This window comes from Mesocricetus auratus, unplaced genomic scaffold (genome assembly GCF_017639785.1).
Source record: "Mesocricetus auratus isolate SY011 unplaced genomic scaffold, BCM_Maur_2.0 Super-Scaffold_100030, whole genome shotgun sequence".
Taxonomy (NCBI): domain Eukaryota; kingdom Metazoa; phylum Chordata; class Mammalia; order Rodentia; family Cricetidae; genus Mesocricetus; species Mesocricetus auratus.
In genome coordinates this window covers 13,307,026-13,319,961 of record NW_024429211.1, presented here as the reverse complement: position 1 = coordinate 13,319,961, position 12,936 = coordinate 13,307,026, and the positions used below count along the sequence as shown (strand labels likewise).

Below are 12,936 nucleotides of genomic sequence, written 5' to 3'. Positions count from 1 at the left end.
GCGAAACCTCCTCCAACCACACTGGCATGTCAAACTGGTATTGTCATTATGCAGGTCCTGTTTGGCAGTTATTCTATTGAGATCTTATGGGTGTAACTTCCCTTTCATGTCTAGAAAACACTATGTAGTAGCAGGCATCCTGGTCCTCTGGCTAAAGATTATAAGAGCTAAACAACTTTTCTTTCCTTCCTTCCTTCCTTCCTTCCTTCCTTCCTTCCTTCCTTCCTTCCTCCCTCCCTCCCTCCCTCCCCCTCTCTTTCTTTCTTTCTCTCTTTCTTTCTTCCTTCCTTCCTTCCTTCCTTTCTTTCTTTCTTTCTTTCTTTCTTTCTCTCTCTTCTCTCCTTCCTTCCTTCCTTCCTTCCTTCCTTCCTTCCTTTCTTTCTTTCTCTCTTTCTTTCTTTCTTCCTTCCTTCCTTCCTTCCTTCCTTCCTTCCTTTCTTTCTTTCTTTCTTTCTTTCTTTCTTTCTTTCTTTCTTTCTTTCTTTCTTTCTCTCTCTCCTTCCTTCCTTCCTTCCTTCCTTCCTTCCTTCCTTCCTTTCTTTCTTTCTCTCTCTCTCCTTCCTTCCTTCCTTCCTTCCTTCCTTCCTTCCTTCCTTCCACATCCTGACTGCAGTTCCCCCCTTCTTTTCCTCCCAGTTCCCCCCCACACACCATCTCCCCTCTGCTCCCTCCATCCATTCCTTCTCCATTTCTGTTCAGAAAACAGCAGGCCTCCCATGGATGTTCGGCAGAGAAGCCAAAATTATACAAGGCGATGTTTTGCCAAACAGCTTTTGGCACTTACATGCCTCCTCTGCAACGTCTTCCCCAGCTTTGGCGACCAGCTCTGATGCTGGAAGACGCGTGTGAAATAATGAGCTAGTGCTTCGCGGGTTGTAATGAAGATGTCCCTGTCTCAGTGGGCTCATGTTGGAGACAGAGACTCCTAGGCAGAAGCAGGGCCAACAGTGCTCATGAACCTCAAAGCCCTGCCGAGTTGGTCTCAACCTTAATGAATATTCATAAGGAATGCAATCCCTTGCATGTTCACAGTTATTCCAAGCGCAGTTACAGATCGGTAGTAAGTATTGTCTTTATTCTGCAAGCACAGGTGGAGTTGTCTGGCATCAGTAATGCTGTGTCTCTGTAGGTACAAGGCAAGGACAGATGCGTGTTGAGAGAAGGAAGCCGAGTCCATGAGGAGCATAGAATCTGAGTGTTATTAGCTACCCTTGGGTTCTGCCAGGTCTGGGATCCTCTGACTCCCAGGACCCCCTTACCTGACAACCTCCAGCCTTACTTCTAATGACTTGATCGATTTTTTTTTTGGAAGGCCAAATTGCTCATTATCCCACCAAAATTTATGTTCGGGAACCACTGTCTGGCCTATTGTGACTTGTCAAAGTGACACGTGGGCATATGACAGAGATAACATTTCCAGGGGTCTTGGTGAATGAATGTAGATGTATGGGGTCGTGAATGGTGCTAGAAAAATGAAAGCTGTTGACAGAAGAGGAAAAAAAAACTTGACCATTTTCCTTTTTCCTCCCTGTATCTCTCCTCTTCACTCACACCCTGCTTCTCCTGTGCCTCCTTTTTGACCCCTAGATTTGCAGAGAGAGATCCACTCGGCCCCTCACGTGAGTGAGAAGCTGATCCAGTTGTTCCGAAATAAGAGTGAATTCACCTTTTTGGCCACAGTGCAGCAGAAGCCGTCCACTTCAGGGGTGATCCTGTCCATCCGGGAGCTGGAACACAGGTAGGAAACACTTCTTTATTTTAATGGACTAATTGGATTTTTTAAAGAGAGTCTCATTATATACCCTTGGCTGATTTGAAACTTGCCATGTAGACTGGATTACTCTGGAGCTTTCAGTCATCCTCCTGCCTCTGCCTTCTGTTCTGAAAATATAGGTGCGTGCCCCCACGGCTGGTGAAGGAAGCTCTCCACACTTTAAAAATCTATTTGGAAGAAAAGGAGTACAGAAGATGCCTTGGGCTCTAGAGATGGGGACCACGTCCTGGAAGTAGCCACCTGAGGTTTAGTTTCTGCTGAATGTAATAATGGTAGAATTTACTCCCCAGTAAACATTTATTTTGGGCAAAATGATTGTGTACCTATTCTTCAAAGACCGCATGTGAGTCTGTCCTGTTTAGCCTGCCTAGAATGTTCAGGTCATCAAACATGTTAATCAGCTGTGTTTACCAACTTCCTGTAGAGCCTCTATTGTGTGTTTCCATGGAAACTGTGCTTGACACTGGCATGCTGAGGTGACTGTGTTTACTCTGAGACTCAGAGAAGCAGGTGGGGAGCATGGACAAGAGTATAAAAGTGCTCTATGGACACAGCTGGAAGTTTGTCTTGAAGGAGTCAACGCAGGCAGGGTCAGTCCTACTAGGATTGTAGTAGCCAAGGAACGTTCCAGAGGAACATGATGGTTACATAAAGAAAAAGAATAAACATGGTGGTGAGATGCTCAGTGTGCACTTGCTGTCAGGCCTGACAACTTCGGTTTGATCCCTGGACCCAGATGGTGGAAGGAGGGAACCAGCTCCCCACAAGCTGTTATCTGGCTTCCAATCAATGCTGTGGCATGCGCAGACTCCTTCCCCGCCACATATGTAAGTACATTTCGAAAAAGCGGGGTACCGTTTGACAGCCTGAACAGGAAGGAAGTTCCTGGAATTTAAAAAGGATCAGGCTGGTAGGCAAAGGAGAAGGCATGACAGAATCCCTCTGGGAAGGGAGTGAGCATCTGGAGTAGGCCACGAGGGGTGTAATACAGAGGGAAGAAGAAGAATGAGGCCCGCAAAAACATAATGCCGTGTCAGAGACCTTAGGTGCAAGTCTCCAGAGGTATGAGTTTTAAGTTTAAGAACACTCACGCTGCCCTCAATGGGATGTTCATCAAATCCCTCCACCCATGGCTAAAGGAACCCTGTGGAAGAGGCAGAGGGGCTGGAGAACACCAAGGCCCTCTAAACCAACCAGATTGATGCACGTTTGAACTCACAGAGACCAAGGCAGCATGCGCTGGACCTGTGTGGTCTGCACCTTATGGGATCTCAGAGCTGAAAGGAGAAGTAGTAAGTGCCCCCATCCCTAACCCAGAAACTGTCTCCAGTTGATAATTGCGTTCACTTGCAAATGAAAGGTGGACTTTCCCTAAGGACATGTCACTGGGGGAAACACACAACTCTTTAGGCTGGGCTGCATGTCCACAGTAGACGGCCAATAGCAAATGACCTCAACCACATATTTGGAGGCTCCTTGTCTGATAATGTCATGTCAGGGCTTTAAAAAAAGTGTACACATACACACACACACAGACACATACGCACGCCTAAATACATAAACACAACCTGCTCAGTCCATTTGGTGTTACTTGTATGTGCTGGCATTAGATTACCCAATTAGGGGCTGATACTTAGAGAAAACCATTTCCCCTAGTGTCAGCACTTTCAATTCTTTAGACAATTCTCTGTTTAGATCCATAGCCCAGTGTTTTTAATTTGAAAATTATTTTTCATTTTATATACCAGATCCAGGTCCTCCTGGCTCCCCTTCTCCTACACCCCACTTATCATCCTTCCCACTCCCCCATCCACTCCTCAGAGTGGGTAGGGTCTTTCTTGGGTAGTTAACAAAGACTGGCATTTCCAAGTTGAGGCAGGACCAAGCCCCTCCTCCCTGTATCAAGGCTGAGCAAGGTATCCCACCATAGGAAGGAGCTGGAGTTGCAGGCAGTAGGGAACACCTCACCTGGGTGCTGGGAACTGAACTTGGGTCCTTTGGAAGAGCAACTGATCCATCTGTCTAGTTCTGCCAGTTGATCTGATTTTAGTGATTGTTCATTCTCAGCCTCAAGAGACTTGCAATGATGAATTTTGTCAATATTATGAACAATAGCTAAGACCACACGAGGGGACTTGTGTGTCTGTGAGAGATGAGGGTATTTCCAAGGTGTACTGTGTACTGAAGTTTGGGTGTCAAACCATGTCTTAGCTTTCTGAGTACAGAAAGGCTGAATGCTTTCTTGTCCCTCTCTGACTTTATGGGGTGGGAATATGAGAGTCTCCTAGGCAGCAGGGATGCACAAATGCCTAAGACTTCAGCTGCTTGTCAAACAGAGAAGAGCTTCCCAACAGTCAAGAAGCCTGTGGGGCTGGGGGTTCAGAGTTGGCCTGGCAGGACCTGGTGTTCCAGCTTTGTGATGTCAGCCATTGTCTATCTGGAGAGTTGTTTTCTTGTCCTTATGATGCAGGCAAGAGTCTAGTTAGTACAATTGCTCTAGAACCCCAAAGGACAGTACATTTGAATTGGCATTCCTCAATAGATAAATCTTTCCTTTCTTGTTTATGTCTAGAAAACTTAGCTGCTTGCTACTCCCTTTGGAGTAAAATGCCTTTCTTTTAGGAAAGGTCTTAAAAACAACTTGTACAAGCTGGGTGGTGGCAGCACACACCTTTAATCTCATCACTCCTCGTGAGTTCGAGGCCAGCCTGGTCTACAAAACAGGTTCTAGGGCAGATTCCAAAGCTACATAGAGAAACCCTGTCTCGAAAAAACCAAAATAATCATAATCATAGCTTGTACAGCCCCAGAGTTATTCAATGCTGTCTTTCTTCTCTTATGTCCGTAGCAGACCTCTAAAGAGCTCAGAGTCCATCTTCATTTTCCACAGTAATAGGAAACTTCAAGAATCGAGTAAACAAAACAGTATGAAGGAGTAGACAAGAGACCCCTCTGGAGTTAATGGTTTTCCTTCCCACATTTGCATGGTATATACAAAGCAAACAAAGAAGGATTGAGAGGCAAGTTTCTATTGCAGTGGCCACGGGGAACACAGAAGGCACGATTTCTACACTTGAAAAGATTAAAATCTACCTCAGAGACCCAACATATGATAAAACTGAGAATTATATAATACTGAATATTTAAGAATGAACTCCCCCCAGTAGTCTTCCCAAAGGATGCAGTCTTTACCAAGTAAGAATCTTATATCATTTTTCTAGGTTGTTATCATTATATATTACAATAACAGTGTGTAGAGGGGCAAAATATGGACATTTTTAATACGGCATTTTTTTTGTTTGTTTTTTATGAGCCAGGGTTTCTCTGTATTGTTTTGGAGGCTGTCGGTCAAGCCCAGCCTCGAACTCACAGAGATCTGCCTGCCTCTGCCTCCTGAGTGCTGGGATTAAAGGTGTGCGCCACCACCACCCAGCTTTTAATACGGCATTTTAAAAGATTTTTATACATGTATATAATATATTTTGATCTTATTTACCTCCACTCCTCCTAACTCCCCCCCAATCTGTCCAATACCCTTCCAACTTTGTGTCTTTTTCCTCTTTGTACCTCACTGATTCTAATTTGCATGCCCATATGCCCATGGATGTGGGACCATCCACAGAAGCATGGCCTACTTACCAGGGCCTCATCCTTAAAGAAAACTGACTCTCCCCCTTGGAGAAGCCACAAACTCTCAGTAGGCCGTTTGACCAGGTGTATAAGAGTAGGAACACGAACCTGGGACTCTTCTTTTCCAATAGCAAGGTGTCTGGACATGTGATGAGTGGATCATTGGTGGGAAAGTCACACACCATGTTCCCTCTGTGGTTCCCTCTTGTGTGATGCCAATGATATCACTTATGAGGATTAACTAGCTAGGTTGCTATAATTGGGAAATAATGGCCATCATTAAATTCTTAGTTTTCATTTCCATGATGTGGCTTTTAGTATATTCACAAAATTGTGCATTGATTGCACACTATTTCCAGAAACTCCCCACTCCCCAAGCTCTTCCTCCCCCATGTCTACTCTGTCTATGGATTTGCCTATTTAGGTCATTGCATAAAACAAAGTCATATTCCATGTGGTTCCTAATTGGACACATTCACTTAAAACAGTGTTTCTGAAGTTCACTCATGTGATAGTTTGTATCAGTAATTCATTCTTTTTTTAGTGCATTGTTTGAAGTTAGCAGTTTTCATTTTATTCATTCATTGGGGCATTTGTACCAGCTCCTCAGAATGCTGGTGCTGTGAAGATTCTCATGCAAGGTTTATGTTTTCATTGTCTTGGATTTGCATCTAAGAGCGGACCTTCTGGCTTAGGTGCAGACTGTGTTCAACCTCACGAGAAACGCGTACACTGTCGCTGAGCAGCTATGAGCACTAGTTGCTCTTCCAGAGGACCATGATTTGATTCTTAGAACCCACATGGTGACCCACGACTGTCTGTAACTCCAGTGCCAGGAGAGCTACTGTCCTTCTCTTTGATGGTAGCCATCTGAACGGCTACAGCATGATCTCTGCTGTGTTTTAGAACCACATTTGCCTGATGGTAAACGACGTTGAGTTTCTTTTCATGTTCTGATTGGCCATTTGTGTGTCTTTGGAGAGATGTCTGTGTGGATCACTCAATTCTAATTGGGTCATTTGTCTTTTTATAATTGATTTGCTGTCGGTCTTTATTGTTACAGACAGAAATCTCTAATCAGACATATGACATTTTTCCCCTCACTCTGCGGGTTGTCTTTTTGTTTCTGTGGTGGTATTTATCTCTGAGGCACAGAATTGTAAAGTTTGAGGAGGACCAGTTTCTTTTCATTGCTTGTGCTTTTGGTGTCATAGCTCAGAAAGCACAGCCTGAGCCTAGGGCACTTAGACTCACTTTCAGGATTTCTTTAGAAAATTTTTGTAGCCTTAGCTCTTACATTTAGCTCTTTGATGTTTTAAAAATTTTTATTAATGTATGTTAACTATATGCAGCCAGGCGTTGGTGGCACACGCCTTTAATCCCAGCACTGGGGAGGCAGAGTCAGGCGGATCTCTGTGAGTTCGAGGCTATCCTGGTCTACAGAGGGAGCTCCAGGACAGCCTCCAGAACATTACAGAGAAACCCTGTCTCAAAAAAACAGCAACAAAAACCCTATATGCAATGGATTTAATTGCTGTGTTTCCATACACATGCATAATGGATTTCAATCACACATCCCTTTTACCCTCTCTTGGCTCCTCTCTCTTCTGCCAACCCCTTCTCTTCCAACCACCCCCACTCTACATGTGTCCACTTTAATTGTGTAACCCAATGCATTAACTAGGATGTATTTTGTGGGAGTGTGGGTGAAAGTGTGCAGGATCACGTGTACCTCGCCCATGGTTGCAATATAAAGACAGTGTTTCTTCCTGCCCCACTTTTGATATAGTTTTTCTTTTTAAAATTTTTTATTTTAAATTTAAAATTAGAAACAAGGTTGCTTCACATGTCAATCCCAGGTCCCTTTCCCTTTCCCTCCCCTCCTCCCGCACCCTCCCACCAACCCTCCCAATATCCCCTCATTTCCCCAGGGAGGGTGAGGCCCTCCATGGGGGTGTCCATAGTCTGTCATTTCATCCAGGGTAGGGCCTAGATCCTCTCCCAAGAGTCCAGGCTGAGAGTGCATCTCTCATTGTTGGATGGGCACCCAAAGTCCATTTGTATGCCACAGATAAATACTGATCTACTACCCAAGGCCCCATAGATTGCCTAGGCCTCCTCACTGACACCCACATTCAGGGGGTCTTGATCGGGCCCATGCTGGATTCCCAGCCATCAGTCTGGGATTCAAGAGTTAACCCTTGACAGGTCAGCTGTTTCTGGGGTTAAAGCAGCCCAGTCTTAACCCCTTTGCTTATTAATCCTCCATTTCTGTCACTGGGTTCCTTGAGTTCAGCTCATTGTTTATCTGTGGGAGTCTGTCTCTGCTTCCATCAGTCATTGGATGTAGATTCTGTTTCCCAGACTCTCTGGCCATGGGATTGTAGGCTGGCACCCCCCCAGATCTATGTCTAAAATCCACATATGAGAGAGTACATACTATGTTTGTCTTTTTGTGACTGGGTTACCTCACTCAGGATGGTTTCTTCTAGTGCCATCCATTTGCCTGCAAATTTCAGGATTCCATTTTTTTTCTGCTGAATAGTACTCCATTGTGTAAATGTACCACATTTTCTCTATCCACTCTTCAGTTGAGGGGCATCTAGGTTGCTTCCTAGATGCAAATAATGCTGCTATGAACGTAGTGGAACAGATATCCTTGTATAAATGTTTGTCTTTTGGGTATATGCCTAAGAGTGGAATTGCTGGGTCTTGTGGTAGGCTGATTCCCATTTTTCTGAGGAATCATATTTTAAGTAAAATTTTGTGGAGGATGGATTGTAGGGGTTTGACTTCATGCTTTGCTCAGGGACACCAGTTGTCCCAAATGTCATTTGTGGCTCCCCAACTCCAGTGAGCTACTTCGGCATCCCTATTGATAACAATTAGCTATAATTGTGAGGATTTATTTTTAGCCCCTCACTCCATTTCACTGATGTATTGGTCATCACAGCAATAATGTCCTGATTGTTGCAGCTTTGCTGTAAGTTTGGTAGGTGGAAGGGTGAAGAACCAACTTCGTTCCTCCTTTCAAGATTGCTTGGTTCTCCTCCTCTCCTTGAATGTACGTGTGAGCATGTGGAGTAGCCTGAGCCTTTCTGCAGAAAAGTCACCTGAGACTCCGGTAGGGATTATGTTTAACTTATGAATCAATTTCATGGGCTGTCTTGTTAGCATGACGATATCAACCATTTTTAGGTCTTCTTTGTTAGAGAATTTTTTCTTTTTATAGCTTTCAGAGTATCAGTTTTTCATGGTTTTTAAAAAGATTATTTCTAAATATTTTTTAACAAAGGGTTTATTTGTTTTTATTGAATGTGTGCGAATGTTTTGACTGAATGTATATTTCTGCAGCACATTTGTTTGGTGCCTGTGGAGGCCAGAAGAGGATTCCTAGTGCCTGAAGACACAGATGGCTGTTAGCTAGCATGTGTGTGCTAGGAACTGAATCCATTGCTTAAATTGTTGACCTATCTCTCCTGTACCTGAAGTCTTTTTTGATGCTGTTGTAAGAGGAGTTGTTTTTGGTATGTCATTTATGGTTATTCGTGGCCTTTATATACTAATATCAATTTTATATAATAATTTATATAATAATATTAAAAGATCATTTATTAGTTATGTTGACTTGTTAACAATTTCTCTATATGAGATCATATTGTGTGTAAACCATTCTGTTTTCTTTCCTTTATAAAGGTTCCCTTTATTTTGTTTTCTTGCCTAGTTGCTTTGGCTGGAACTTTCATCTACAATATGAAGGAGCAGTCATAACACACGATTACTTCTTGTTCCTGATTTTAGGGAGAAATCTTTCCATTTTCACCATGGAGTTTGCTAAATATGGTGTTTGTAGATGCTGTTAACTAGGTTGAAGATGCTTTTGAGAGGGTTCTTGGTCAGGTTGAAAAGCTGGGCTTGTGTCTCCTCATACAAAGTGCTTCTATTATGAAGGGGTATTGATAGATTTCACATTCTCTGTCCGTATCTATTGAGATGATCAGTAATTTATATTGAAGTGGTGGATTACTTGAATTATTCTTACGTACATCCTGGGCTGACCATTTGTTTTAGTCAGTATTCTATTACTGTAAAGAGACATTATGACCATGGAAACTCTTATAAAGTAAAGCATTTAATTGGGGCTGGCTTTCAGTTCAGAGGTTTAGTTCACTGCCGTGACAGTGGGGAGCATGGCGGCAGGCAGACAGATGTGTTGCTGCAGAAGTTGCTGAGAGTTCTACATCTGGAGCCACAGGCAGCAGGAAGAGAGTGATACCTAATTTCACCCTCAGTGACACACTTCCTTCAACAAGGTCACACCTACTCAACAAGACCACACCTCTAATCTGTCTCAAGTAGTGCCACTTCCTGATGACCAAGTATCCAAATATATGAGCCTATGGGGCCATTACTTTTCAAACCACCACACCACTCGCTTAGACAACCTGCGTGAGACCAGGAGAAACTGATTCTCTCTCTCCCAGCACCCACTGGCCATCAAGAGGAATTTTCTTGTACATGCTGGCATGTTAGCTGGCACTGTCATTATGCCAATATTGTTCAGGTTGACACATTGTTGGGATTCCGTGGGTGATATTTATTATTTTATTATTTATGTGTGTGTGCATGTGCATACACATGTATGTGAGTATATTTGTGTACCTGTTCTGGCACACGCACATATGGAGATCAGAGGACAGATGGTAGGAGTTGGTTCTCTCCTTCTTCCATGTGGATTTTGGTCTCAAGATTATGTTGTCAGGTTTGGCAGTAAGTGCCTTTACCTGTTGAGCCATCTTGCCAGCCTCAGGTTGAGCTTTGAATTTTTTTTCCCAGCTTGCATAGCTATTTAGTTATGATGTAATCCATTTTCTATGTAATTGGTTGTGATTTGTTGAGTACAGTGCTGAGGATTTTTATATCTTTTTCATAAAAGAGACATTGTTCTGTTGTATTCTTTGAATGTTTTTATTTTGGTTTTCAAAACAGAGTTTTAGCTGATTTTTAAAGCTACTTGGAGCATTTTCTAAAAAGATAACATTTACTGATTGTAAGCCATATGCTAAACATTTGATTTTTAAAACAACTGCCTCTGATTTGTTTTGCTATAAGATTTTATAATTTTAAAATATCAACAATCCTTTATCTTAATTCCAATGTTTAAGCTAGCATTTTTTGTTTTCATAATGTTGCCCCAAATTCACTACAGTGAGTGATAAATAGATTAAATGTCCCCATTAAATTCAGGGAGAAGAACGAAGTTAACCCCCTTCCTTAGGATTTTATCATGTTCTTTTTATCTGCTTAACATAATTCCTAGTAATAATTTCTAATTTGTGTATCCATATAGTTAGGATATAAAAGAAATTTAATTTTAGTTCTGATTTAATAAAAGCCAAAAGCAATCATTCATAGTTGTAAAATTGTATTACAAGTCTCCTCAGCATCTCTTTTGAAGTCTTTTAATCTTTCCCCTGTTACCTATTAACACAATGATATTAATTGGACCTTCTAAAATGTATTTTTTGTTGTATATGTATGAGTGTTGTCTGCTTGTGTAGACACCACACATGTAATGCCCCAATGCTCGCAGAAGCCAGAGGAGGGCATTAGATCTCCTGAACCTAGAGTTACAAATGGTTGTGAGTTGCCATGTGGTGTATATAGTGCTGGGAATCAAAGCTGGTTCGTCTGGAACTGCAGTCAGTGCTCTTACCTGCTGAGCCATCTCTCCAGCCCTTGTTAAATTATTCTCAAGCCATCTCAATAAACTTACAGGGACTTGTGTTTTAATTTTTGCATAATTCAATATAATTAGTAGAAAACTTGATTAAAATAGCAATAGTCAGCACAATTATTGTCTTTTAATGATTTGTTTATTTTTATTTTATGTGTATAGGTGTTTTACTTATATGAATATCTGTGTTCTGTGTGTGTGTTAGTTGCCTGTGTAGGCCAGAAGAGGTTGTCAGATCCCCTGGACCTGAAGTTGCAGACGGTTGTGAGCTGCAGTGTGTGTGTAGGGAGCTGAACCCAGGTTCAGAGTTGCCAGTGCTTTTAGATGCTTACCCATCTCTTCATCCCCTTACAATTATTTTAAAGCCCTGACTTTGAATTAAGCATTTCTCTAAATACTTTGATCTAAGCCAAGTAGACAGATACATGTTTAACTCATTGTTTAGTGAGATACAGATTTTTCTGTATATGTTAATTAATTCAAGTCTCTTTTAGGTTAATCTCCCAGACTCTGGCGGTCATTATTTAGTTTTAAAAATTGCGTGTTTGTGTGTGTATCTGTGTGTTTGGGTATGAGCACGTGAGTGCAATTAGTCTCGGGGATCTAACATCCTCTGCCTAGATGGAGTTCCAGGCAGTTGTTAGCAGCCCAGCATGGGTGCTGGCATCAGAATTTGTTGCCTTTGCAAGAAGAGCTAGTTCTCTTAACTGCTGAGCCGTCTTTCTTGCCCCCAAATCAAACTTTTGGATTCTACACACAGTGAGGTGACGTGGCATTCCTCTCTGTGTCTTGTTTCACTTGACACCACGTCTGCTGTATTTATTCACTGTTGCTGACAGTCATAGGATTTTATTTATTCTTAAGGCTTACCAGGATTTCACCCACTAGTATTCCATTTATATTCCACACAGTAGCAACAGTTTTTATTCTCACTCTTTTTTTAATCCACTCATCCACTGATGGGCACTGTGATGGCTAATCTGGGTTGTCAACTTGACACACGTGGGAAGAGAGACTCTTTATCATGTTGGCCTTTGCAATGTTTGTGTGGCATTTTCTTGATTGCAAATTGATGTGGGAGGACTCAGTTCACTGTGGGCAGTGCCGTCCCTGGGCAGGTGGGCCTGCGCCGTGTAAGAAGAGATGCTGAAGGTGAGTCTCAGAGCAAGCCAACTGTTGCTTTTGATTGAAGGTCTTGTCCTGTGGGAGTGTCTGCACTTCCCTAACTTCCCTCAAGGAGGGACTGTAATCTGTATGCCAAAAACCTCTCTCCTTCCCAAGTTGCTTTTGGTCAGGCTTATTCCAACAGCAGAAGGCAAACCAGGAAAGACACTAAGGTGCGTTCCTTATCTTGACCCCTGTGAATAATGCTGAAGAGACCATGGGAGTGTAGGCAGTCTGTGTTTCCTTATGGTATTCTCACAGTTTCAGACATTTTGTTTGTAGCCCATTTTGAGATAATACTTTTAATGTTGTGTAAGGTAAGGTCTATGTGTGAAAGTCTGGTCTTCCAAAAAAATGCATTAAAGACATTGTCCCTACCATCCCTCCCCTGCCCCATCCTGTGTATTCCCAGAATCTTTGTTGAATCAGTTGGCTGTGGAAGAATGTCTACCTTTGGGTTCCTAGCCTATATCATTTGTCTGTCTATGTATCTGTTTTTATGTCATTACCATACTAGTTTGGTTTTTGTAACTTTCCATTGTATTTTTGAAGTCAGTTGACATGAGGTCTCTAGTTGTGCTGTTTTTCGTGAAGATTCCTGTGGCCCTTCTGGGTGTTTTCTGGGTTCCCA

The 12,936-nt window shown here is 42.5% G+C and overlaps 1 protein-coding gene across 2 annotated transcripts in view; it reads left to right on the top strand.

Annotated features, from left to right (window-relative positions):
- Window positions 1-12,936, top strand: part of Nell1 (neural EGFL like 1) — an 846,684-nt gene that overhangs the window by 85,735 nt on the left and 748,013 nt on the right. For both annotated transcript variants that reach the window (XM_040733293.1, XM_040733292.1), the window contains exon 3: window positions 1,588-1,738. In XM_040733293.1, coding sequence (XP_040589227.1) covers window positions 1,588-1,738 — 151 coding nt within the window. The remainder of the gene's footprint in view (window positions 1-1,587; window positions 1,739-12,936) is intronic.